This window comes from Populus euphratica, unplaced genomic scaffold, assembly GCF_000495115.2.
Source record: "Populus euphratica unplaced genomic scaffold, PopEup_1.0 scaffold13.1, whole genome shotgun sequence".
NCBI lineage: Eukaryota > Viridiplantae > Streptophyta > Magnoliopsida > Malpighiales > Salicaceae > Populus > Populus euphratica.
Window position 1 is genome coordinate 931,913 of NW_011499872.1, and position 26,361 is coordinate 958,273.

At 34.9% G+C, this 26,361-nt stretch overlaps 3 protein-coding genes, 1 long non-coding RNA gene and 1 pseudogene across 5 annotated transcripts; 3 read left to right on the forward strand and 2 right to left on the reverse strand.

The window, feature by feature from the left end:
- Nucleotides 1-7,817: 7,817 nt before the first annotated feature.
- Nucleotides 7,818-11,115, forward strand: LOC105127546 (very-long-chain enoyl-CoA reductase-like). The gene is made up of 4 exons (XM_011028890.1): nt 7,818-8,223; nt 8,346-8,385; nt 9,261-10,015; nt 10,739-11,115. The coding sequence occupies exons 1-4, from the start codon at nt 8,155-8,157 to the stop codon at nt 10,805-10,807; spliced, it is 933 nt and encodes a 310-aa protein (XP_011027192.1). The 5' UTR covers nt 7,818-8,154; the 3' UTR covers nt 10,808-11,115.
- A 1,567-nt stretch (nt 11,116-12,682) lies between these two features.
- LOC105127547 (actin-97-like) lies at nt 12,683-15,714 on the forward strand. 2 transcript variants are annotated; one of them, XM_011028892.1, is made up of 5 exons: nt 12,683-12,825; nt 13,695-13,764; nt 14,012-14,405; nt 14,717-15,330; nt 15,435-15,714. In XM_011028892.1, exons 2-5 carry the CDS (start codon nt 13,705-13,707, stop codon nt 15,498-15,500), a joined length of 1,134 nt encoding a protein of 377 aa, XP_011027194.1. In that variant the 5' UTR covers nt 12,683-12,825; nt 13,695-13,704; the 3' UTR covers nt 15,501-15,714. The 2 variants fall into 2 exon arrangements, with proteins under 2 accessions (XP_011027194.1, XP_011027195.1); XM_011028893.1 differs by lacking the exon at nt 12,683-12,825 and adding an exon at nt 12,860-12,944.
- A 1,229-nt stretch (nt 15,715-16,943) lies between these two features.
- Nucleotides 16,944-17,732, forward strand: LOC105127549 (uncharacterized). Its single transcript, XR_842653.1, has 2 exons — nt 16,944-17,288; nt 17,395-17,732. It is a non-coding gene; the product is annotated as an uncharacterized LOC105127549 (long non-coding RNA).
- LOC105127548 (uncharacterized) lies at nt 17,563-19,133 on the reverse strand (annotated as a pseudogene).
- A 1,305-nt stretch (nt 19,134-20,438) lies between these two features.
- On the reverse strand, nt 20,439-24,522 carry LOC105127550 (Nucleotide-diphospho-sugar transferases superfamily protein). The gene is made up of 10 exons (XM_011028894.1): nt 24,242-24,522; nt 24,094-24,142; nt 23,294-23,400; nt 22,748-22,793; nt 22,186-22,320; nt 21,963-22,052; nt 21,709-21,840; nt 21,516-21,599; nt 21,294-21,358; nt 20,439-21,015 (listed from the first exon to the last, which is right to left on the reverse strand). The coding sequence occupies exons 1-10, from the start codon at nt 24,352-24,354 to the stop codon at nt 20,829-20,831; spliced, it is 1,008 nt and encodes a 335-aa protein (XP_011027196.1). The 5' UTR covers nt 24,355-24,522; the 3' UTR covers nt 20,439-20,828.
- Nucleotides 24,523-26,361: the final 1,839 nt, after the last annotated feature.

Below are 26,361 nucleotides of genomic sequence, written 5' to 3' on the forward strand. Positions count from 1 at the left end.
CCCAATCTTACTCGCTTTCTTTATGGCTATGTGATTTCTACTGTCATTACTCTATCTGTTTGAGATTTTGGTCTAGAAGTTCCCCATGAAGTTTATGTTTTTCTGCTCTCTCTGAATTTTGCAGAGAATTGTTTAAAATTTAAAGTTTGTGCTTTCTATACGACTTTACATGAATTTGGTCTCTTTCATGTGATCTCCAAAATGGAGTTGATTGTAGTTTCTAGCTGTGTTAAAGAGGTCATCAAAAGAGTTATCCCTTTTATTCACAGTGCGTTGCAGATGATTCCAAGCATCAGGCAGCCATGTGCTTTGATTGTTTAATCCATCTGTTTTTATTTTTTGTTGTGAACTCATTCACTCCCTTGAAAGTTCAGGGGCCCAATTGATGTGATCATCGTTTATTTCTGAATGTTTGACATAGATTTCTTGATCCTAACATCAGTGCACTCCTAATGCTCACAACTCCTTCGTAGGGTATTAGGTCTTCACACTCAGAATCTCCTACCCTATTGTTCTGAATCTCATCGTTATGATTTTTTGTTTCTCGATTGACAGCATTGTACATATGTGAGAAGAAGCGTTAAGTGCTCGACAACTATAATGGCTGGAAATGTGGAACGGCCCTTTTCTTTGCTCTCTCGCATGTTTACCATTCATCATTAAAAGAATGTTTGGTTTATTGGGTCATTATATGGCTCTACGTTCCAATACTATACTAGGGATGGGAAAAATCGCATATGGGCAACTACCGAGATTGAAATATTTAAAAGATTTAGTGGATGAGCACTGATCCCTCAGCTTCTCCAAAAACCGTGCAAAAAGCGGGTGATTGTGGTTGGAGAAGTTAATGTAGAACGAGAAGGCTTAGGAGTGGAGCAATCAGAAGGACTGTTAGTTGCGTAAAGATATGGTTGCTGAGGTGATGAGATTGGCAGCAGAATGGTACTGCAAGCAGATATGAGTAGTGACGAAAATGTCAGAAAAGTTACATTAGTGAAGCTATTGATCAAAAAGAGCTTGAGTTGTGGTTCTGCTGATTGGAGAGAGGGTCCAGTGCGAGGCGAGGTTGCTAGAAGTGAATGCAGAGAAGTTTTGTGCCTAGTAGCAGATATAGAAGGGAGTTTTGTGATGGAAGAGTGCTCAAAACAGAGCATGAGGGTACATGCAGACTTGCCTAGTAAGTTTTATGCATATTTTACTTTCGTGGTTGCATTGGCGTTCAAAGATTTTTCCTTGTAATTTTAAGTCTTCTCTTGCATATGCAATGTTTATTTTATGGTTTTGGATCTCTCCAGATTTGATGACGACTCAAAGCGTGGTTATCAAGGAAAACAAAGTCGTATACACTTCTATTATCGTCCTATTAAAATTGCATGAAAGATGATAACTTGATGTTCCGGAATTATCCATAATTTGAATTTTTTTGTGTATCCTTATCGATTTATTTCTAACACCTTGACCTCAAGAATTATGATGCTTCGCTGACAACATGCAGCTCTACTGTTTCCCACTAGTCAGGTTGCTAAATAGTATTTTTTTGATAGAGAAACAAGCAGAAATAAGGAAAGTGGTGAATAATCTGAGGTTGTCCCATTTTACATGGATAATCAAGCAACAGTTGAGAATGATATCCTAAAGAAGCAAAACCCAAAGAATAAAATAACGGGAAAGTCTTCTCTAGGTTTTCCCTGTAAATTGCTTTGACGGTAAACTCTCTAGTGGAAGCTATTCATTTAAGAAGTTAAAGCAATGCCATTTGTATTCCTTTATATGTTTTGGTCCTATGTTGTTTTTCAGACGTGGAGTGTGACTGTGATGGGGGAGCTTGTTAGATTAGGGAGATGTTACCCGTGCGATTTTACAGTGGAAGATCTTCCATGAAACCCCTGTTCAACTCATTTTTTCTTCTTCAACTGAGGTCCCATGCTTGTGAAATTGGCTACCAGGTAAAGAAATACCTCGGGAATTTCTATGGTAAAAGATAATAATTTCATTTGAATATTCTCGTGTTAGGTCATATATCAATTATCAACATGTTGAATTCTCATCCTTGCAGGTTTTAGCTGTTCTGGTTTGATATGTATTAGGCTTGAAAATCTCCACTAGTTGTAAGGTATGAACATTTCATAGTTAGAACAATTGCTAATCGTTCATAGCTGATTGATCAGTGGAACACTATAAAGTTGTGAAAGACGCCTTTATTTTCAGAATATTGCCATATATAATAGAAGTTTCTTATCAACAATTTTACTGAATGATGCGGCGATTGTGATAGTTGCATGTAATTCGATGATAATAGGTCCCCGTTGATTGTTAAGATCCAACCCTCCATGATCTGAAAAACTTCACCACAAGAAATGCAGCATCTGATGGTAAAGATTTAGTTAAAAAAATATGTATCCATCCCTACCATTGCTCTTATTTTTCTTCTTGTTTCTATTTGTTTTAGGGATATACCCTAGTCTTACTGGGAATCCAACATGAAATCGATATAGGCAGACAGGCCATATAGCTTGTCACGAGTTTCCATGGCTCGAAATATTCACACTTTTCTAAGCAGGTGACTTATTGTAGATTTCTCTTCTATGAACTCCCTTTGCAACTGATGAGAGGCAACAGTTAGGATTTCTCATCTATTAATGCCCTTCGCCACCGATGCTCACTCTGAGAACGAAAACAGTGATTAAGTGCATTTCGTTTAGTCACCAGCTACGCTGCAACTGCTGCGCAAAATGCTGAATTCTTGAAGCGGTGAAGGAAATACTGCTGGTGCTTCATGTTGTGTATCTGTTGTTTGTAATCTTGGCTGCACCATCAGGTGCTTGGAAAAGGAATTATAGGTGCTGTTTCATGTTCTGTATTCGTTGTAATCTTGTTACACCATTAATGCCTCCCTGAGATTTTAGCTGTTCTTGATTCTCCCTTTCGTACAATGCGTACATAGGAAAAAGGTTTTTATAAAAAATGTCTGCAATCTGACTTGATTTAAAGTTGTTCTATGAAAAATAAACAGCTCTTCACTCTTACTTGGCTGTGGGAGATATTTGGCAGTGGTTAGTAGTTCGTTGTTAGCAGAACATTCAACAGACACGTGTGAAGAAATATGTCAATTCAGCTGAACACAGGAAGTCAGTTACTAGTCAATTCCAGTAAGCGATTGGGACCCACTACTTTAAATGCTTTTCCGGCCAACACTAGCCAACGGCCGCCAAACCATAATTAATAATAAATATGACAGCACATGGAGTTCGGATGACAATTGATCTGCACTCGAACAAAATAGCAAATAAGAAAATATCCAAGTCACCGCATCATAGTTTTAAAATCGACACGGGCGGGTTAGGATTTAAAAAGATTAATTCAAGTTAATCTAAATTTTTTTGTTTTAAATAAAGTAAAATAAATGTTTTTTTAAAAAAAATATCAAGAATAAATCAATTATCTCTTCAGTATATTAGTCAGGTTAGGTAAATTTTTTTATTTTTTTTAACTTGAACCAATTTATATATATTTTTAAATTATTCAGATTTTAAAATTATGGTGTGGATATAATCCTTTTTAGGTCTAAAATATATATATAACAGTTAATATGGGAATGAACTAACCAAATTTGAAAAAGAAGAGAAAAGAATAATTTTAGACCTTTTAATTATGAAGCATGCTTTCTCTATATGTTTTTAAAGAAAACAAGAAATAGATTGAAAAAAAAAACATGTGTGGTCTTCCCTCCACCGTGGCTAATAAGCGTGTAAAATACCAGAAACTTTATGAAAGTTGAGTTTATTGATCAAAAGAGTTATTGATCTCTCTCCATCTCTATTCTGTAATAATTTTTTACTTGGTGTATAAAGATGTTGTTTATATTCTTTTGGACTTGCAGATCTTCAAATTACCCAACAGGATTTTCCATTAAAATATGTTGAAAAGGGTAACAAATAAATGAATAGTGTCAAGGTTTTTACCATTCTCGAAGTAATTCTTACTTGGATTTTGTTATGAAGTGCGAATCGACACACGTATTGGTCATCTAAAGTGAAAAAAATTAAGTATAAACTTGGTTTATTTTTTAGCTAAAATACAAGGTAAATGATGAAGTTTCATATATTAAAGAATTATTTTAATTTAATAATTTAAGTTATTAAATAAAATTTTAAAATATATTTTATATTATTCTCTGACACATCTTTTTAAATAAAAATGAATTAAGTTTAAAACTTTTATGGATTCACACTACTCTTTGTTTATTTTTTATCAAATAAATAAGAATGGTACGATTCGAACTCATGACCGCTTGGTTATTAAAACTCTGATATCATGTTACGAACTCATGACTGCTTGGTTATTAAGACTCTGATATCATGTTAAAGAACCAATTCAACCCAAAAACTTAACAATTGAACTTAAAAACTTAAACTATTAGGTGATGTTGTAATATATGATTTATATATTATTCTATCTAACACTAAAAATTTAATTAGCCAAGAAATAAGGCTCATGAGTTAGATAATTAGTTAATCAATCAGTCCTAACAATCTTATTAATTACTATTGGTCAAGGTGATTAATAGGTTGTATTTGATTTTTAGTGGGCCAATATAGCATGTGGCTAATTCTTAAAAAATATCCTATTTGATGAAAATGAGGACTCTACATGCTTAAATAAATATCTTTTTACAATGAGAAAATATAATAATATTTTAGATAAAGATACTTTCAAAATATAAATGTAGCAAAGAATGAAAATTATGAAAATGTATTTTAAAGGTTTTATGGTGTATTTATAACTCATAAGTATTATTTATTTATGGAGATGAAAGACTGAAGTGTAATTTTAATATTGTGATATTTTAAGTTATACTATGAGTTGTATTCCACTCATTTCATCTAGTTAAAAAATGATGATCTAACTGGCTATAAAAGATTTTAATACATTTAATAGTCTTGGTGGAGTAAAGACTTATTTAATTAAACCTATTTATTAAGAAATGATCACTATATGATTTTATATAAAAATATATAGAATCAATAGTGTTAAACTCAATCATCTCCTGAGTTTAGCTAGCGCCAGGATTAATTTGCCTGTATTTGGCGTATTATTGAGCTCATATGTGGTTGAGTTTAGCATTAGACCTATTGCATCTTGATCTTGGCACACTATCACGCCTATTTGTAGCTAGGTTTGGCTAGCATTAGACCTATTGTGCTTAGAGCTTGACACACTGTCATACCTAATTATGGATAAGTCTAATGCTTAGGGCTTGGCATATTGCCAAGCCCAACCATGAATAGATCTGGCTAGCTTTATACCTAACACATCTTTATTGGGGGCTTTATGCTACCAAAAAATTTATACTTATAAGTTTTTCTTAATTCAGTGTTATTTAATAAAAATATACCGATGAAATCTTGGTTCATCACTAGTCCTACAATCTCTGCAGTATAATAATATGCGAAGACTTTAATTAATTTTTTAGTTTAGGTAGAGAGATGAGTTTTGCTTGTATAGAAAAGGGTGTAAGTTACAAAAAGTACAAAAAAAAATATTCATCTAGAGTAAACAAAACTCTTTTAGACATAAAATACTAAGAATTTATATTTAGAAAAATTATAAGAGATCAAGGATGTCATGATCATTATCTATATAAATTTCTAAATGAGTTTGTGAAACACACAAAGGGTGAAATTATACTTTTAAATTTCTAAGTAATTATAATGAGAGCCTATAGCTTTTCCAGCATTATCATTGGAAGATAAGAGTCCCTCATTAAAGAGTAATGATTGAATGATATTGTTATTATACTAGGAAAACCAAGTTTATCTTTTAAAAAATGAGGTTATTATATTAAGGAGATAAAGTTGTGCAAATGGCAAGGAAGATAAGTTCGTCCCTTGGTAATTTGAGGGATTACTGCTCTTCCCTTAAAGATAAGATCTGTGCATGTAACACAAGGAAGATCACATTTATTCCTTGAAAATTGATGCATATAACACTACGAAGATCATATCCATCACTTTGAGGTTGATATATTATCATGAGAAAGATTGCATCTATCCTTAGAAATTGATGCATGTAGTATTGGGGCAATCATATTTATCCACCTAAAATGGTTACATAAATCACTATAGAGTTTATATTTATCAATTTATTAGAGATTGATGCATATAATATTAGAGAGACTATATATATCCATCATGTTCATCACTTGAAGATTGATATGTACAACACTAAAAAAACTATGTTTATTCTTTGAAAATTGATGCATATAGCACTATATATAATCATATTCATTCTTTAGAGATTAATGCATATAGTACTGAGAAAATCACATCTATCCATGAATTAAAGATTAATGTATATAGCATTAGAAAAATTATTTATATCTATTTTTTAGAGATTGATGCATACAATACTAGGGAAACTACATCTATTCTTTTATAAGAGAATTGCATATTCCTTTAATAAGTGTTAAGGATTTTAAACCATTATTTGAAGAAAATAAAAAGTCATTTTAAATAAATTATTTATATTTAAAGAATTTATATTTCTATTAAAGATTATATATCTTGATATAATCTAAATGATAGTACCGGATTTATCGCACCTGAAATTTAATATACTACCAAGCACAAATATAACTTAGTTTGATTAGTATTATATTAACATTCAAGACTTGATGCATTACCAACTTTAAATATAGTTGTGTTAGGGTCAAACCTAACATATTTTTATATGGATATATTTATATTTCAAAAAAATTTATATATATTTTTTTTTTATCTAGTATTTTTTAATAAAAAAATATGGTGATGAAATCTTGGCTATCAGCAATGATGGCAGCACCGCAGCAAAGATGGCAGCACCGCAACAGGTGATGAAGACGATGAAAAAATAAAAAGGAAAGACACAGAACGGATTCACCCTTTAAATTTATTATTATATTATTTTGTTTATTCTTTTTTTACTTTTACCACAGGAGTCGTGCAAGGTTAGCTATCGTATTAATCATTGGTTACTCTAGAAGCGCGTTCAAATATAAGAACGTGCTTATCTTCCAATTCATGCCCCGCCCCTGAATGGCTAAGAAAGTATACCTAACTGGATGAAGGTGCTGTTAGAAATTGCGGTAAAATCATATTTTTTAAAATTTTTGATTTTTTAAATAATTAAAAGAATATTTTTTAATTATTTTGACATGATAGTGTTAAAAATAAAAAAATATTATTTTAAATAAAAAATATTTTTAAAAATAATTTCTACCTTATTTTCAAATAAATTATAAAATTATAAGCTAAGCATTAAAATTAACTTCTTTTTTTTAACCATATCTTTTAGCTGCATAAGAAAAGACATGGTATTAGACTCAACTTCAATAATTTAAAAAATTCTTGATTTGCTAAATTAAATTAAATAAAAAAATATTAATGAAGTAAAATTTAGAAAAATCAACTATAAAAATGTATTTGAAAATATGTGAGTATTTTTTAAATTATTTGTTATATTAAAATGTATTAAAATAATTTTTTATTTTTAAAAATTATTTTTAATATCAAAACATTAAAAATGATATAAAAATATTAAAAAAATATTAATTTAAAATAAAAATAAAAATAAATATTTTTTTAAATACTTTAAAAATATAAAAATAAACAAAACATTAATTTACATAGTAAAACTCAATCTAATTAAATTTATTTTTAAATGGATAACTTATTTCAGGATGTCAGTCCTTGATCCGACAACTACGAAGAAAAGGGCGTTAAAAATTGGTGAACAACGTTATTATAAAAATCCACCGTCCGATTACTTAAAAGCTGAGATGGCAAGAACGGGGACGATCAACATTCAACACTGGCCCACAATCAATAACCCCTATCGATAAACGAATTCGTGATAGGAACCTACATGCATCATCAATGAGGGAGGGTGTGCAGTTCATCAATCCATATGGTTAGCTCTCCTGCCCCAACCAAACTCCTTTAATACACAAGTACTTGCTTACACTGCCAGCTCTATATTTTGTTTTACGGAGAGATCGAAGTACCAAATCCCATTTGCATCCTGAACAGAATCCTTTCAAATTCACAGGGGTTGCTTCCTCTTCTTCTTCTTCTTCTGTCTTTTCGTGAACTGGGTCGCTCTCATTTGATCTTTAAAATGAAGGTGACTGTAGTTTCTCGCAGTGGTAGAGAGGTCACTAAAGGGGGCCTTGAGCTCAGTGATTCGGTATGCTTGGTGCACATTTTCTATTTTGTATTTATTACTAGTATGTTTGATTGATATGAAAATCCAGGACAAAGAACTGTGGGTTTTGATTTGTAAGTTTGTCTCTTTTGGTTGTTTTGTAGGCTACAGTAGCTGATCTGCAAGAGGCTATTCATAAGCGAAGTAAGTTCCTTATTTTGCTTCTCTCATTTTGTAAAAAGATCGAAACTTTGGTGTTGAATTACTATCGGGACCTTAGTACGGTGTGAGTTTAAATTGGAGATGAAGAAGCCAAACTCTTATTATAATTTAATTAAAAAAATTGATTAGATAGGAAATCCAACAGAATTCAGAGTCTTCTCTCTCTCTCTCTCCTTGATTTCATGTCCCGGGTATGATTTATTTGTAGAAGAGCATGAATTGTGATGCATCTTTGCTCCTCTGTTGCAATTTCGATTTTAGGAATAGGCATGCTGCTTCTTTCTGTTTCATGGTTGTGTTGAGAGTATGTAGATTTTGCTTAGGGTGCGAATATATGTTCTTTCTAACAGCAACTTATCAAATATACTAACTTAATAGCTGAAAAACTAGACTTGTGTATGTATTTGAAGAAGATTCTGTCTTTGGATTTGAGTTTGCTTAATTATTTATTTACTTTCTTTGTACAATAGGCTCACCGCTCATTTTTATTCTCCAAATCATCAAGTCATGTTGGGTTTTATATTGAGTAGTTTCTTTCTTGCAAAAAGCTTCTGAGAGTTATTTGATTTGATGTTTCATACATCATTACGATGAAACTCACAAGATCGGAGTTGCAAATATATCAATGGCATATGTTCTTTAAAATCGAGAATAAGAGATCTTCAAAGCATGAGATTGGCTCTGAACTTTGAATTTTTTGTTGCCAAATTTCAAATTTATGTCTATTTTCTTTTTTACTCGAGCCCCTACTTTCCTTACCAAGGAACCATATGTAAGTAAGGAGTGTTTGTGTGTGTAGTTGGAGCATCAGATGTAGTTTTATTTCAATAACCTTTCTTCATGTCTTACATCAACAGCCAAAAAATTCTACCCTTCTAGACAGCGGCTGACCCTACCTCTTCCACCGGGATCAAAGGAAAGGCCTGTTGTCCTTAGCTACAAGAAGAACCTCAAAGAATACTGTGATGGGAATTTGAATAGCTTAACTGTTGTTTTCAAGGACCTGGGTCCGCAAGTTTCCTATCGCACACTCTTTTTCTGTGAATACTTGGGTCCTTTGGTGCTCTATCCTTTTTTTTACTACTTCCCAGTCTACCAGTTTTTGGGCTACAAGGGAGAGCACATCATGCACCCAGTTCAGACATATGCATTGTACTACTGGTGCTTCCACTATTTCAAACGCATCATGGAAACATTTTTTGTGCACCGATTTAGCCATGCAACCTCGCCACTCTCCAATGTGTTTCGAAATTGTGCTTATTATTGGACCTTTGGTTCCTTTATCGCTTACTATGTGAACCATCCCCTTTACACCCCTGTTAGTGATCTTCAAATGAAGATCGGATTTGGATTTGGTTTGGTTTGTCAACTTGCAAACTTGTATTGCCATATGTTGCTGAGGAATCTTCGCCGTCCAGGTGGGAATGGTGGCTATCAAATTCCAACCGGGTTTCTCTTCAATATTGTGACATGTGCAAATTACACAACAGAGATTTATCAGTGGTTAGGTTTCAACATTGCAACCCAGACTGTTTCAGGGTACTTTTTTCTTGTGGTTGCTACTTCCATCATGACCAACTGGGCCCTTGCAAAGCATCGGAGATTGAAGAAGGTAACTCTCTGTAATTTTGGTTGAACTAGTAGCTTCAAATATATTCTTGCATTTTCTACATAAGAAGTTAAAAAATCGCAAGTCTTTCCCTGCACATAGGGCAACCGTGGGTTGCTGTGGCAGTAAGATATTATAGGTTATAAAAGATGGTTCGATATAGACAACATTAGATTACTAGCTTCTGAACTTCCATATAATCACACTTATAATGTGCCACCTGTAAATTCATGCATATCTTTTTAGGTATGTATTGTGGGTGGGCCTGCATGCAGATTTGGATTTGAAGCCTATCAGAATTGAGATGGATTTAACTGATTCAAATTTTCTCAGAGTTGAGATGGATTTAACTGATTCAAATTTTCTGATCCTATCACATTCATCAAAATAAGGTGTTCACTAGTTGCTGAGTTTTTTTAACCGGATCCGCATCACAATGTTTCGTCTTTCCCTGGAAAATTTATAGTCTTCATATTACTGAAGGATGATATAATGGAAAAGCAATTTCTTTTATCTAGAGTCGATACTTGTGAGTGAAATTTTGGGCTTGAAGGAAACACATGCACAACATCTCGACCTTTTTTCTGCTTCCTTGTCTTGTCATGGCATGGTTTTATGTCATGGATCAAATCATCTCAAAACAGCTAAATAAAAAAGTGGTTTCCTTTCGTTCCTGTTTTTGGCATTTGTTTTTTTGTTACTTACACCGCATCCTGCCCTCTGCAGCTATTTGATGGAAAGGACGGAAGACCCAGATATCCACGCCGATGGGTTATACTGCCCCCATTCCTGTAGAATAACTGGTATCTCTGCCACTAGTCAGCTTCTTTGGTACATCATCTGATTCGGTGTCAGGAATCTCATATTTCTGGGGACTGTGCCCCTGTCCAATAGAAAATGGAGCACACGTTCTCATTGAATTCTCGTAGATCTTTAAGTCTTTTATTGTAGACAACATAAATTAACGGAGACACTTGGCGATGGGGATACTTCACTCCATAATCCTTTATTTCTCTTCCTGTCTTGAATTATCTGGAATAGATTTACTTAATCGTGTTGGTTTGTTTCACTCATTGAAATGGTGGCATGGTTATGAGTTTTGTGCTTCTTCAGCTCTCTTCTTTCCATTCAAAGCGGGATGTATTATTCCATGGATCTAGCCTAAAACCATGGCTCATTTCGTCAACTTGCAATATGGGTTACGTTGCCTGATAAGTGATATTTTTGCACGCTGACCATTGCTAGGTGCCGCATTATGAAACCCAACTTCATGGTCTCGGTGTAGACATTGAACTACAGTTCATTAAATACAAATTTTCAAAGCATGCAGGGTAGAAGCCACGACAATGGAGGGCTGATGTCCTCTCCAGCTTTTTATGCCAATTATGGCCATAGCAGTTTTTGAGTGGTGGGTGGGAATTTATTATCAAGATCATATTAGAGGATACGCCAGTATAGGAGAGGAGATTTGTTTTGCCAAGAGGACGTCATTTTATGTTCCGCAAGAGAAGCCTGCATACGACAGGCAGTGTGTTAATGGCCACATTTATCTAGCAGACGTCTAATTCACGAGAAAACTGCAAATTGATGTGCCAAAACTACACCTTTTATATGCAAATTCATTCGATCCCTAGGGATTACTTCATATTTATGTAAAGCTCGGAGTTCTGGTGGATATGATTATTGATACTTCGCAAAAGTTGACCACTGGTTTTTGGTTTCTAGATCTATAACCAAATCATCATTGCTACTGGTGACATTCTAAGGCCTATACAGTACCCACCATGCTGGGAGGGAATGTAAGGTGTTTGCACTCAAAAGATTCAGAATTTCCAGCTTTTTTGTCCCCCATCGCACCCACCCTTGTGATTCATATGCTTCGACTGGCAGCACTGTCCATGTAAAAGAGAAAGGGTCCGTCCGAGCCATTGAAGCCCACTCCAACTATTATGTGCTGGAAAAGGCAGCTCCAGCTAGCTTGGAATAACCATTTTAGCGAAAAAGTAAACGCTGGACTATATTATTTATCCAACGCACATCTTTGATTCTTCCATGAATCATGGCTTGCCATTTCATAATCAAGGGAAAGTTCCTACCTTTTTACTCGTGAAGGGAAAAGTAGTAATAGAAATGCACATGTCCAACTCTAACATGCTCAAATAGTGGACTGTACTGACAGGATTGAAAAAAACTTAAAAAAGAGTAAATGGATGAGCGCTAATCAACCATCTCCTTCGTAATATTGAAAGAGATCTTTGCAGCACGATAAAAGCGCTAAAAAATTCGATTATAGTTGACGTGGCTCGGACGCCGACAAAATTTAGGTCAATTTGCCGGTCACTGTCGATCTTACAATAAAATCCCCATATAGAAATAAAATTAAGGTAGTGTACTCCCGGTAAGAAAGAAAAAAGGAAAAAGAGAAAAGAGGAGGCTAAAATAAAGAAAACAGACGGAGGAGCGACAAAAAGAAAATGACTGGAAAACCGGAAGGAGCTGGATCGAGCAAGAAATAATAACTCCAGACAGACAGGAATAGGATAGATTAGGGAAGATTCAAAAATAATAATAATAATAATAATAATAGCGCATGACGCGTTCCCCTCTGTAAGCTGTGCCCACAAAATAAAAATAAAAGAATCCAGCGGCTCACAACGCATCTCGCGTTGCATATATTTTGAGCTTCTTCCCTTCTCATTCAAAAAGAGAAGAAGGCTAGGCAACCCCCCTCTAAAACATTTTTGTTTGTTTGTGTGCTGTGCGTCGTCTAGCTTTCTCTATCTCTCTCAAAATCCTTCCTCTCTTTTAACAAGGTCCATTTCTTCCTCCTCTTTTCGATCAATCGCTGTTCTCTCTTCTCGATCTGTTATATAGCAGCCTCGATCTGTGCTGTTTTTTATGTTGCATTTTGCTTCATAAAGCTGGGGATCTTGTAATGTGCTTGCGACTCATGCTGAGAAATCATTTCTTCTTGTTCCTTTAATTTTGATCGTCTGTTTGGATCTGATTTTGTGATCATTTTACTTTTTTTTGTCTAAAATCTGAAAGAAAATTGGGAAATTAGCGACGAAGAACGTAAAACACATTAGAATCATAATGTTGGAAATGGAGTTGTTGCGTTCGCGTTTTTTAGTGGATGTCTATGTTTTAATTTAGCATGCAATTGGTATGTTGCGTTAAAGAAGAACGTAATTTCGCGAGATTTGCCTGTTCTCTTTAATCATTTATTTGCAGATATTCACAAATGCTTCGATGCATTTTGACTTGGATGCGATTTATCTGTCCATTTTCTGATTATTTTTTAATTCCAAATATTTTGTTTTTACTAGTTTTTAAAAAGACAGAAACACGATGGTTGATTTGCTATTTCATCCTCGTTAATATTAAGTATTTAGTTTTGTGCAATGAGCTACGAATCTATAATGAATGTGGCGTGGTTGAAGCTTTATTTAATTTCAATATATGTATATATCCTCTGCTTCATTTGTTGTGTTGCTTTATTTTACTTTATGCTAGTTGCAAAATCTGGTTTGATTCTGTCTAATAATTTGAATGAACAGTTTCATGTACTTATTACGAGATGATTTTGATGATGTTCAAGAAGAGAAAATGAATTGATGAATCTGCTTTGGTTGATAAACGAAGTCCGTACCTTTTTGCTGATTGCTGTTTGGTGTTGCAGGCATTAGAAGATGGCAGAAGCCGAGGATATTCAGCCACTCGTTTGCGATAATGGAACTGGAATGGTCAAGGTATGTGATTCGACTATGTTGTGTTTGTAGAAAGTGTAAGTTTGGCAGAGATTATTTGAAACTTTGTTTTTAGAATGATCTAGAAAATAAGCTTCTAGTTGGAAATTTTATAAGACTTCTTTCTAGTGTTGCTTTTTTTCTGTTATGAAGAAATCTGCATTAAGCAGATTTAATTTTCTAAACTAGTTGCTTTCTTTGTTTTTGTGCATTGTTTCTGGGAGAAACTGATTTCAATATTTGCTTTTAGGCTGGCTTTGCTGGAGATGATGCTCCACGAGCTGTGTTTCCCAGTATTGTTGGGCGTCCTCGTCACACTGGTGTGATGGTTGGCATGGGCCAAAAAGATGCATATGTTGGTGATGAGGCTCAGTCCAAGAGAGGTATCTTAACTTTGAAGTACCCAATTGAGCATGGTATTGTCAGCAACTGGGATGATATGGAAAAGATCTGGCATCATACCTTCTACAACGAGCTTCGTGTTGCCCCTGAAGAGCACCCAGTGCTCTTAACGGAGGCTCCTTTAAACCCCAAGGCTAATCGTGAGAAGATGACTCAGATCATGTTTGAGACCTTCAACACTCCTGCTATGTATGTCGCCATTCAGGCTGTTTTGTCCTTATATGCCAGTGGTCGTACAACTGGTAAGGTGTTAAGTGATTTGATTGAGACTTAAAGAGGGCTCAAATTGAAACTGTATATTATTTGCCAAATTTTCCATTACAGATTATTTTGAAGAGGGCTAAAAATGAATCTGTTGTCCTTGCTATTTTATCTCCTTTCCTTCTGTTTTTCCTCAGTTGTGTTTAGACAGGTGGATGTTTTCCATTTTTTTTTTGTTGGCATGGTCAATTTCTTTTTGAAATCTTGAGCTTGTTGGTCCCCTGTTTTCTTTTGAAGGCATTTTTTTTTGTTCTATGATACCTTATTTGATGGTTGTGGTTTTGCCATGCAGGTATTGTGTTGGACTCCGGTGATGGTGTCAGCCATACGGTCCCCATATACGAGGGGTATGCCCTTCCACATGCAATCCTTCGTCTTGACCTGGCTGGTCGTGACCTCACTGATTCCTTGATGAAGATCCTCACTGAGCGTGGTTATTCTTTCACAACGACAGCAGAACGGGAAATTGTAAGGGACATGAAGGAAAAGCTAGCTTACATTGCACTTGACTACGAGCAAGAGCTAGAGACCTCCAAAACCAGCTCAACAGTTGAGAAGAGCTATGAGTTGCCTGATGGGCAGGTTATCACCATTGGTGCTGAGCGATTCCGTTGCCCAGAGGTCCTCTTCCAACCTTCAATGATTGGAATGGAAGCTGCAGGCATCCATGAGACCACATACAACTCCATCATGAAATGTGATGTCGATATCAGGAAAGACTTGTATGGTAACATTGTTCTCAGTGGTGGTTCAACTATGTTCCCAGGAATTGCTGACAGAATGAGCAAGGAAATCTCAGCACTAGCACCAAGCAGCATGAAAATCAAGGTGGTTGCACCACCAGAAAGGAAATACAGTGTCTGGATTGGTGGCTCTATCTTGGCATCCCTTAGCACCTTCCAGCAGGTTAGTTGAAATCTATGATGTATACATGAATGGTTCTTTCTATAAGCTTAATTTGACATTGATTTCTGACTGGAATGTTTTCTTGCTTGTTTCTTTGATTGCAGATGTGGATTGCCAAGGCAGAGTATGATGAGTCTGGACCATCAATTGTGCATCGGAAATGTTTCTAAATGCTTAGAGCATGGGATTGCCAAGAAAAAAGAAAAAAAACTGCTTTATTTCTCGGATAGAAGTGCAGCTTGCCATCCTTTTCATTCTAGCTTTGTTATCCATCTATGTTTATTCTCATGTTGCAGTGATGATTTTGAAAAGGCGAGAAGTTGATTGCCAGAACGGTCCCAATTCTTTCATTATTAATATTTCTAGATGTTTTGACTGTTAAAATGTTTATCTTTTGCACCCTAAAACCCTTAATTTTGTTAATGGGTTTAGGGGACTTCCTTGCCTAATTTGCACGAGTTATTCGAGGAGTCAATTACAACAATATTCCACGTGTAAAAACAACATGGAACCGAATCTCATTAATAGCCTGAATCAATAGTGATCCAACTTACAAGTACAGTTACCTTCAAAATTGTAAGGATAAATGTGGCCATTAGCAAATAAAATTTTAAAAAAGTTTTTTTTAATAATTTTTAAATAAAAAGCAATTACTGTTGCAGTAAAATTTTTTTTTAATGAAATCTGATATTTTTAGTTTTAACAGTGTTTTTAAAAAAATTTAAAATTTAAAATTTTTTATTTTACATTAATAATTCTTTTAGTGTTTTTAAATTATTTAAATATTATTTAAATATATTTTTAAATAAAAAATATTTTAAAAAATAATTATGATTACACTTTCAAATTCGTGGCCAATCGCCGCATGTCATGCTATACTTCTGCCGTGCTGAAAGGAGATTGTGCACTATCTCTATTGTTAAAAAAAGGGACCAATTTATTTCCGGGCTTGGGATTGGCCGATGAGTGTCAGGGAATACTGGTTAAGGCCAATGTATTGACTAATAACTAATATATTCTTTTTTTATATATATATATTACCGAAAGTATGGGCTGCAACTTCGTATGAATATAAATGTTTTTAGGATACTTGTTAAGAAATTAGTTATTTCTGGTTTTTGTTAGTTAAATATGGGGATAATTAAATAATATTGAATTTCAGAAATTTCATTTAATCCATAAAAAATCCACCTGCTGGCAATGTATACGTGGTTAATTTATAGTGATTAAATTAAGATTAAAATAGAAGTTCAAAACTCACTCATTAATAGTAAAAATTTAACTGCTCGTTAACGAATGTTCTAAGAGTAACCACTAGTTTTTTCCCTAAACATGCGTCGTTAAGATAAACGGTGAATCATGAGTCTTGTAAAGATTAAATGATTGCTCAAGAATAAATAAATAAATGTAAAATTGAAATTAATTTGTTTATATATATATATATATATATCAATGCTCTTTTAAAAATATTACTCGCTCGCTAATATTGGAAATTTCAAAATTTTAAAAGTAACTAGCACGTGTTTTTACATCTCAAAAACACAATATATCTACTTCATAAATTTTGTAGGAATGATTTATGCATCTTAACAAATATTCTTTGACAAATTTAGCCGAGTCTCTTTTTTTGGGATCCGGGTTTTCAGTTTGGACATGACGAAGGCAACACTCGGGGGACACAGAGAGGGTGCTCTGACCATGATTGGGCCTAATTCAATTCATCCTCAAGGCCAAGTAGTAGCCCAAACCATGATCCATCTTCTTAGAACTTCACAGAAGAAGTTGGGACCTGCAGTCCAAGAATCCATTGGTAGTTTCTGAAATCCAGAATGAGTAAAAAATTCGGAGCAGGAAAGCAGCCCACGGGCACTCCTTCACTGGGGTGGTCCTTCGTTGTTGCCATCGTTTCGCTTCTTGCCGGCGCTTCAGTTGTCCACAGCATCTACAAACCCAACCTTGTAACAATATTCTTCTTCATTTCTCAATTTGCATCTTACATTTTCTTTGCTCACAACCTGTTCGATAAAATGTCTAACTGGAGTCTTCTAATTTTTATTTTTGTAGACTCTGCCTCCAGTCGAAAGTGTTGATGCTGCTGCCAAGGAGAAAGAGACTGGAAAAAAGTGAGTATTTCTTACCTTTTTTCCACGCAATACAGGTGTCTGTATTTCACGGCAGCGATGTGAACAAACTTTTGAATTCTACAAGACATTTTTATTCTTTAACGTTTTCTGTATTTTGCTAAATATGCCGTCTGTTTAATTAAGAACGCTGATCACTAGGGCGGTCCAAGGAAATGTGGGGTTTTTTTTAGGTTTGATTTGCTCCTCTTTACAATGATGATTGGCCTAGTAAAAATACTTGGGAATATATTGGGGGTGCCATGTTATTATTTTTTGAGATATCAAGTTTTTAGCTTCTTTTCAATATATGTGAATGCTAACTCTTATCAAGCATCAAGATAAGAGCTGTATTTTTTGTATAACCCGCACAGAAAATGACACAACACCTTGCCATCTAAGCTACAGTGCATTTACAAGGATAAACACACTCTGCCTACTTCACATATCTCCACAATCTCCTCCTTTCACATCCTTCCAAAACCATTAGAAAAAGGAAAGAAAGAAAACAGTTTGGGAAGTTCACTCCGAGGTAGAGAGAAGGGATACTGTGGTATGATGAAGCTTGTCGCAGAATGGATGATCTTCTGCAGTATATTCCTCCCTGCAAATCTTCACTGGATTTTCCAGTACTAGCTGGCTGGTATCCTCGTGGATGTGGATTGTTTCCTCGAAAAAAAGCTTCTCGTTTGAGTCCATGAACTCGTCATCTTCTGCATGATTGTGTTGATGGCTATAGTTTGAGTTACACCTCAACCATGTCCTGAAGTCTGATGCTTTAAGGCTTTCATCGGCTGAAGAGGATCGTCGGGAGAAGCTACCAAACCCCTGAATCTCTCGTGTTAACTTACGAGCGCTTGCCCTTTCTTTTTTGAGAAATAGTCCATTTTCAAGAAGCTTCAGTATTCTCTGAGATAGTGTTCTTACTCTCGATCCCCAATTGAACCTGCTAGTGAAACCGTATAAAAACTGGAGGCTACAACCATAAAATTGTACATTGATTAATTTGTTAATTAGAAACTACACCGACCCTTTCTCATGGACAAACTGGAAGCTAACCATCTCCTTGATGGCATCTTTATCACACTGAAACTCGTCAGCAACTCTTAGAGGTCCATTTGTTATTAGCAGATGTTCCAATAGAATCTGTGTCTTCCAAGAGACTCCCCAATTTTTACTATCAAATTTCATCAACCTGAATTGGCAGCCAAGAAGAAACTTAAATCCTTCAGCATAATATAAGTTTCACAGGACTATAGGAGGGCAAATAGATAAAGCGAATCCCAATAGACAAAATATAAACCTCTTGTGCAGAGTGTCCACAATTCTCCAGTAATCATCAACTTCGAAGGCAGCCAGTGAAATAACACCCATGGTACGTGTATCCGGAGCCCACATATCTCCATTTGTGATCTCTTCTGTCAAACTTTATGGCGAAAAACGCAACAGATTCAAGACAATTTGAACAAATAAAAGAGTTAATAAATAATTGTATGGCATCAAAATGGTATAAATTAACACAAATGATATGGAGTCTTAACGTACAGTTCTGTTGGCGCAACATCAGTTAGCGCCAAACGAGTAGTCTTTCATTTTCTCTTGTAAGAGGAAGGAAGCTTGCCTCTTGAATTCATGGAGAAGAGGGCTACCCATCTTGCTGCTTTTGTTGAGAAGCATAGCCATGTTCTTTGACATCCATGAATATAATATTTCACTTTGGATTTTCTCCCGAAATTCTCAGTTGTGTACCCATCTTGCTGCTTTTGTTTAGAAGCATAGCCATGTTCTTTGACATTCGTGAATAGAATATTTCACTTTGGATGTTCTCCCGGAATTCTCAGTTGTGTATGTAATGCATGCGACTACTCCATCAACAGCAACAAACACCAACTACTCTTTAAAAGTGCATGTTTGCTTATGCAATGAGAGGGAAAAGACATGAATGCAAGTGAATATTTAAGATAGAGGAAGTGGAAAGCCTGACTGAGGATTTTCGAAAGACTTGGGCTTTGCAATTTGTGGCCGCTCAAGCCCAAACCACCCTAATGAATGGGCCTCCTATCAGACTTGAAATTAGATATCAGACCCAGCCAGGCCTGTAATATTGATTTGTTCTTTTCATGGTTCAGCCCAGTTATTAGCCTTGTCAACATGGAGCGTGCTGGTTAGGCGCTTCTTTGATCCCGATTCTCTTTCTCAAGCCCCCAAACATGTCATCGTCAAGATTAATTTATCAGGAACTGAAGCACACAATCTATGACCTTAGCCTTTGCTTTTCAGACTTTCACCACTTCGTAACCCGTTTCAGGTTTTACATCTTCAGGTGATGAATAATAATTTGCCACAGTTAGAAAAAAAGAAAGATGCAAACAAAAAGTAAAAAGCCAGAATCAACTTTTTTTCCGTGCGCCTTTTATTTTCGGGGCCCTTTCAGGTTGGGAAAGAAAGTGTTTGCTGATGAATTCAATATCAATTCCTGGCCGGTGTTGATTTTGGTTTTCTTGATGACTGAATTTTTGTTCTGAAAATGCGGCAGTTGAAGGAGATTTGGATCGTCCGGTTATGGTGTTTTTATTAATCTAGCGAATATTTATGATAGATGGCTCTTGTTGATTAATTCGTCACTGGTAATGAAAGAACAAAATGATGCTGCAAAAATGAAAGTATTTTACGGCTGAGGTTTGATTAAAAATAGTATCCTCTCTCTTCAACACACTTCTTTTTCTAGCAAACACCACACCTACCACCGCATCAAGCTACAGCCACCCACTCAAACCTCCAACCTCTAGGCAAAGTATGTGATCGTAAGCTAATGCATGGGGCACAAAAGAAGAAAACAGAGCTACTCTGGCCTTAGGTTATTCTAGTGCCATGAGTCGTCTGTGATTTTCACAATCCTGATTCGTTTGAATAAGAGAAAAGCTTGCAATAAGATTCTGGATCGTGACGCTAGGAACAAAATTAAATCTCATCCTATAGATAAGAGCAGCGACAAGAATAAGGGAGCGTCATGACAGCATTACAGAATTGTCTACAATCTGCAAAAACGTAATGCTTGATGTGTGTCAACTTATATAAAAATGAAAGGGACCCTAATAGCATTCCCCAGTTTCATATAATTGAATGAACTGCATAATTTGATCATATGATTCTAAGTTCTGAAACAATAATATCATGTTCTTTAAATGGAACGAAAAGATGCGCTCCACAAATAGCATTACAGATTGAAACTGCTGAGTTAGAATCGTATTCATTGCAACAGCATATTCCATGGCTCGTATACCCTAAGCTTGACTAATCAAGTGCCAGAATCACTCTAGAGCCAAGAATGCCCGGAAGATCGCAACAGTTGTCAAAAATAAAATCAAATGAGAAGTCTCAACTGCTAATTTTCCACATTCTAGTTCTATATCCCACGGACATGAGCGCTAGCTCCCAGAGCATGTTGGGAATGCTTAAAAGATTCACCTTGGATCCTGGAATTTCAGACCAGTTTACAGAAATCTCAATCATCAGGATACCAAACCATTTGCATAGGAAAATTAACTCAACATCAAAGCACCATCTGCACAAAGTACATGTTGATGTGTCAGTCCCTGTTAAGAGATTTGGAGCCAAAGTATAAAAAGCAAGCAGAGTAGCAAAGAAAGAAGAAAAAAGGTTAAACCAGAATTCATTAGATTTTATGGTACACACATAGGTTGATAGTTTGATAGAGTAAGGAGCAACAAGTAACATATGGGAATATAAATATCAGCATACCTATGGTTTCTTCTAATGATTTTTAGAAGATAGGAGCAGAAAAGATACAATTACTCAATATCTTTAAGAGTTTATACTTGCCTCTTCAGCCGGATGTTTGTGAACAACTTTCTGGCAGCAGCCCTGGTGAACATCTTAAAACCACACTGGAATGCATGAAAGACAACATCATGAAAAAAGAAGGCATATTTACAGCATTACTTTCTATGACCTTCAAGCTTCGACCAAAAAAAAAAGAAAAGTCTGCTAGCATCAAACTAACAACCACATATACCGGCATGACTAAATGCTGCAGAAAATTACCTGTGTATCACGAATTCCAGAACCAGCAGTCAAGAGAACCACAAGATGAAAGCCTTTCATAAGAAAATTGCGGTACCACTTCCTCTGAGACATGAAGGCAAGCAGATCAACTAAAGGCAATTATAAAATAAGGATGCTGAAGCGAAAAATCAAGAAACATGTGAATTATAGAGAAGCATCAATAAGACTGAACTGTAGCCAAAGCCTTCTCCTCAAGGTGAGCACGGGAACCAAAGGCAGCAAGTGGCACATCAGATATTCTAAAACTTGAATCACCAGCTGCTGACTCTCCTAAACAGAACTCCTTTCTAGCAACTGCATGGATCTGATAGGTAAGACATTAGATAGCCTGAAGTGAAGTTTCACAATAGCTGAACTTCTTCTTCTTCTTAAAAAAAGAAATTTGCAGGGTTTTACCCACTAGACAAAGCAACTGCTAAAACGAACCTGGTTTTCTAGTTTCTCTAAGTCAGCAATCTTGGTTGCCCCATCAGCATCCAGCATTAAAAGTAGTTCACCACGTGAATGAAGCATGCCCTGTTTTACAATGCTTTCACATAGGTAACAAGCTTCAATGAGATGTTGTTATGAACATGGGAGAAAACATGGGTCCACCAACAGCATTACAGCTTACATAACTGAATCAAAGAACAGCTTAGATTATACTCACTTTTCTAATCGCCTCTCCTTTGCCATGATTTCTACCAATAAGGATAATCCTTACATTGTCCACTGTGTATTTCTTTACAAAGTCAAAAGCTACTTGTTTTGTTGCATCAGCACTTCCATCATCAACGATCACCACCTGTCCAGAAACTTATCTATTCAGATAATGTAGAGCTAAAGAAAATGATAGGAACATAACACATCCTCAGTAGTTCATAACAGTAATAACACATGGCAGAACATCAATCACTATGTATTGCTCAAATGTGGTGTAGGTGAAGAACAGCACTTAACAAAAGGTTTTCAACCTAATTACTACTTTTAAAAAAAATTAGATGAACGGGATAAAAGTTAACATCTTGATGTCTTGATGGGATGCTTGGTAAGATTCTCTTTTCTTTCGTTTCCAGTTACAGTACTGCAACTTTCACAAAAAAAATCCTGAAACCACTATCAGAAAAATCTCATTCATTTGATGATTCTCACAACTGTATGTTATACACTATCATTGATCACTAGGTGTGAAATAAGTCCGATAAACCAGCAGAGTTAGGAACCAAAGGTACCTCATAAGTAAATGACTTGTCCTTTGCTGCACGCTGTTGAAGATAACTACAGAGTGAAAACATATATAACATTATAATCTTGTAGTTTAATACTATTGCAGATAGTTATCAATCCAATAAATTACTTTATGAGATCTCTACCAGGAAACAATATTCCCCATCTCCAATCCTCATTTTCTAACATACCATGCAACAAAACAACATGCGCACACAATGGATTGAGAAAAAAAAATGAACACTCTTTTGCATGCCCAATTTGCCAGCCAGCAAAAGCATATTGCTCATTCAGGTACATGTATACAATTGAGTTTCCTTGTCACCAAGTTCCTATTTAATGATTGTCTTTGTCTGAATTTATCATTTTTATTCCTTGAATTTTGCATATCAGGAAATGAGAAAGAATAATCAATCTTCTCTTTTGAGAGGAAATGCAATGCACCTAAAATGCTATAATATTCAGAGACTCTTATTCTTGCTCAGTACAGACTCCAAAATTTAAAAAACAAGACTACTGTACTACACTACAATCAATTTGCTTCAACCTACTTGATGGTTTCATCAAGAGCTCCTGGAAGTCTATACTCTTCATTAAATGCAGGGATAACCAAAGATAAATATTTCTCAGCCGGATCATGAATATAAGGGCATGGAACCTGTAACAAAATGGTTTAAAAAATAGTCAGATTCACTAAAAATCTCTTTCATATTTCTTTAGATGACAATACACATATGCTAACAACATATAATAATGATCTAATTATAAAAATCCCCCTACTTCCACTTCAAAATAACTCATTTTCTGCAAGGATGCATTTCCAATTTTAAGTGCTGGTAAGAGCAATCAAAGCCCAGTGAACCCAAAACACACAACTCGATTCGAGTAAAAAGGGTTATATGTTGGTTCTTTCTTATATAACCTAACCAGAAAAGCTTCCCAATTGATCAATTGTAGAGTTAAAACCAATCTAGACCATGGAAAATTACTATAAAAGAACCTCGATAAACAGCTGCAGCATCAGGTCTCGATTAGCAATTCATATCATATAATGCACATCCAAACAAACAAACAAAAAGATAAAAATATTTAAGCCGTATATGTTGTTGTTTCTTCACCATTTAAGAGGCATTTCGTTAATAACATTGGGCAACCAAATCCCTCTACTAAAAAAAAATAAAAGGCCAACATCATCTATTTCTGTACTTCCTCTACTAAAAAAAAATAAAAGGCCAACAAATACCCAAAATTTCCTGCCAATTACTTAGCAACCAAATCCCTAAATTAGGCAAAACAAAACAAACAGCGACAATTAAACTTTTTGAAAGCCAATGAAGCATCCTGATTTTACCTGTTTCAAGGAATTCGGATCCTCGAAGATAGCATGAGCATCAACATGCCTAAAAAAAAAAAATGTCAATCAACACGGATTATATCTGATATCATAAAAACAATAGATTTGATTCATTAGAGATTTGAAAAAAGAGAAGAGGAGATACGCGTTATTGTGTCTTCTCCTATAAGCTTCCGATACGATTGCAGTAAGCAAGAACGAGGCTATGATCAAAATCAAGGCTACCAAGACCTCTGCAATCGTCCATAGCAACCCCATTCTCTTTTACCTAATGTTTCTCTCCTCTCTCTCTCTCTCTCTCTCTAAGTCCTACACTACAACTTTGACAAACATATCTTCATCACGTCCTTACTCCGCATTCCTCAATAACAAATAGAAAAATTGTTAATTAAGAAAATTTATCGCAAGCCTGTCTAGGTCAGACGGCGGAAGGTTCTTAACCTTGTGGTCTGAGTTCAAGCCCACGGTGGCGGTCGTATTTTGTGTATTACTCGCAAAACCCAGCGGCGTCGCTTATTGTTGTGCAGCCCACCTTCATAAGCTTGGACAGAAAGAGATGGGAAGACCTGGGCCCAAAACTCCATAATCTTTTGCCACCGGATGGCTATGTTGATCAAATTATATAGTGGGCTTTTAAAAAACAAAAATGTATATTGGTTTTATACGAGAGACCAAGTGTTTTTACGTTTTTAAGGATTACGTCCAGCTTTTGCAGTGTGAAGTTGCTTTTGTAAAGAAATTAACTTTATTTTATTTTAAATTACCGTTTTTCAAATCCAAGAAAACTGCTATGATAACACTGGAAAAGTGGAAGTTGTTAACTCACCATTGACAACTCTTGAGCAAGCATAGAAGAATGAAATGAACGTTTTTGAATCGGATGGAGGGGAGGAGTAATTATAAACGAGGACACGATGTTCAAGGAGAGTGAAGCGTGAGTCAAAATGTTAGGAATCAAATCATGTTGTTTACGTGCAATTTTGTCAAGTTAATAGCAGTATCATTTCTTCGACAACTTTTTCAACGTATTTAGCTATAAGTCAAGCCCTATAATTGATCCAAGGCACCAATACCCTCCTGTTTTTTCGGCTGAAGAGATGTCATATCGATGCTTTTAGTATTTTAAAAATTTTTAAGAGAATTTTTTTATTTTTTTAACTTTAAATTAAATTTTTTATTGTTTTTAGTTGCTGTCAAAATTAATTTTTAAAAAATAAAAAAATATTATTTTAATATATTTATAAATAAAATATATTTTAAAAAACAACTATAATCATATACTCAAATATACAAATATACATGTTACAATTATATTAGCACTATATTAGTGTCCGGGGTTGATATAACTTTTCAATTAATTGTTTTTTAAAAAATAATTTTTTTTAAAAATATTTTTAGTTATCATTTAAAAAAATTAAAAATATATATTTAATTAAAATTGTTATGATAAAAAAATTTACATGTAAAATACATAAAAAGCAAATATTTATAAATATAAAATATATTATTTTATATTCTATAAAGATTAAGCTTGAAATTAGGTGGAAAAAAATATTAATTAACTAAATATTTTTTTCCACGTGGCTGAGAAGGAAAAAAAAACTACCAGCCACTCCCTCAAAAAATCAACCATAATGGAACATTCAATGCAAGTCTTGCTAAACACAATTGAGATTTTGGTTTTTTTAAAATAAAAAACAAATACAAAGCATTTTGCTAAACACAATAGTAATATCTCCATCTAATTTTTTTTTTTTAAAAAAAAAAAAAAACTCCTAAACAATACCATATGACTATTTACTTAATTTCTCCTTTTACCATTTCCAGCGATACTGTATTTTCAGGCATCTCCTGCTTTTGTAAATTGCTTTTACTTCACTAACGGATGATGAAAGAACGATGTATGGAGTATGGACATGCAATCCCATCCCATCTCAATATCCCCAACATAAGTACACCGAAAATCTTTGAATATATACCACCACCCTGTTTTAATTTGATTCTGCTCTTCTCTAGGTTCTTGGTTCCATAGAAGCTAAGAAGAAAAAAACTGCAAAGGACATTTTAATTTCTGTAGATACCATGTGACGCCCAGCGATACTTGTGATGGAACAGCAGAGGGTACCTATGACACATCTTCTGATGCAGTACTCGATCCTCTCACGTACACTTGCGAAGCTGCACTCTTATTTTTTCTGGAGCGGAAGGAAAGAGATGTCCATGATTCTTTTGAAAAAGGTGGTTTGCAGATGGGCCTTCCCATGG

What these genes read in the sequence shown, in the direction of transcription:
- LOC105127550 (XM_011028894.1), bottom strand. Translation starts at nt 24,354, where the DNA reads ATGGGGTTGCTATGGACGATTGCAGAGGTCTTGGTAGCCTTGATTTTG. An exon ending in AGGAGAAGACACAATAACGC is followed by an intron (nt 24,143 to 24,241) that starts GTATCTCCTCTT and finishes TTTTTTTTTTAG; the next exon opens with GCATGTTGATGCTCATGCTA. An exon ending in ACAAGTCATTTACTTATGAG is followed by an intron (nt 22,321 to 22,747) that starts GTACCTTTGGTT and finishes GTTTCTGGACAG; the next exon opens with GTGGTGATCGTTGATGATGG.
- LOC105127547 (XM_011028892.1), top strand. Translation starts at nt 13,705, where the DNA reads ATGGCAGAAGCCGAGGATATTCAGCCACTCGTTTGCGATAATGGAACT. An exon ending in TGCCAGTGGTCGTACAACTG is followed by an intron (nt 14,406 to 14,716) that starts GTAAGGTGTTAA and finishes TTTGCCATGCAG; the next exon opens with GTATTGTGTTGGACTCCGGT. An exon ending in CCCTTAGCACCTTCCAGCAG is followed by an intron (nt 15,331 to 15,434) that starts GTTAGTTGAAAT and finishes CTTTGATTGCAG; the next exon opens with ATGTGGATTGCCAAGGCAGA.
- LOC105127546 (XM_011028890.1), top strand. Translation starts at nt 8,155, where the DNA reads ATGAAGGTGACTGTAGTTTCTCGCAGTGGTAGAGAGGTCACTAAAGGG. An exon ending in GCCTTGAGCTCAGTGATTCG is followed by an intron (nt 8,224 to 8,345) that starts GTATGCTTGGTG and finishes GTTGTTTTGTAG; the next exon opens with GCTACAGTAGCTGATCTGCA. An exon ending in AGCATCGGAGATTGAAGAAG is followed by an intron (nt 10,016 to 10,738) that starts GTAACTCTCTGT and finishes TGCCCTCTGCAG; the next exon opens with CTATTTGATGGAAAGGACGG.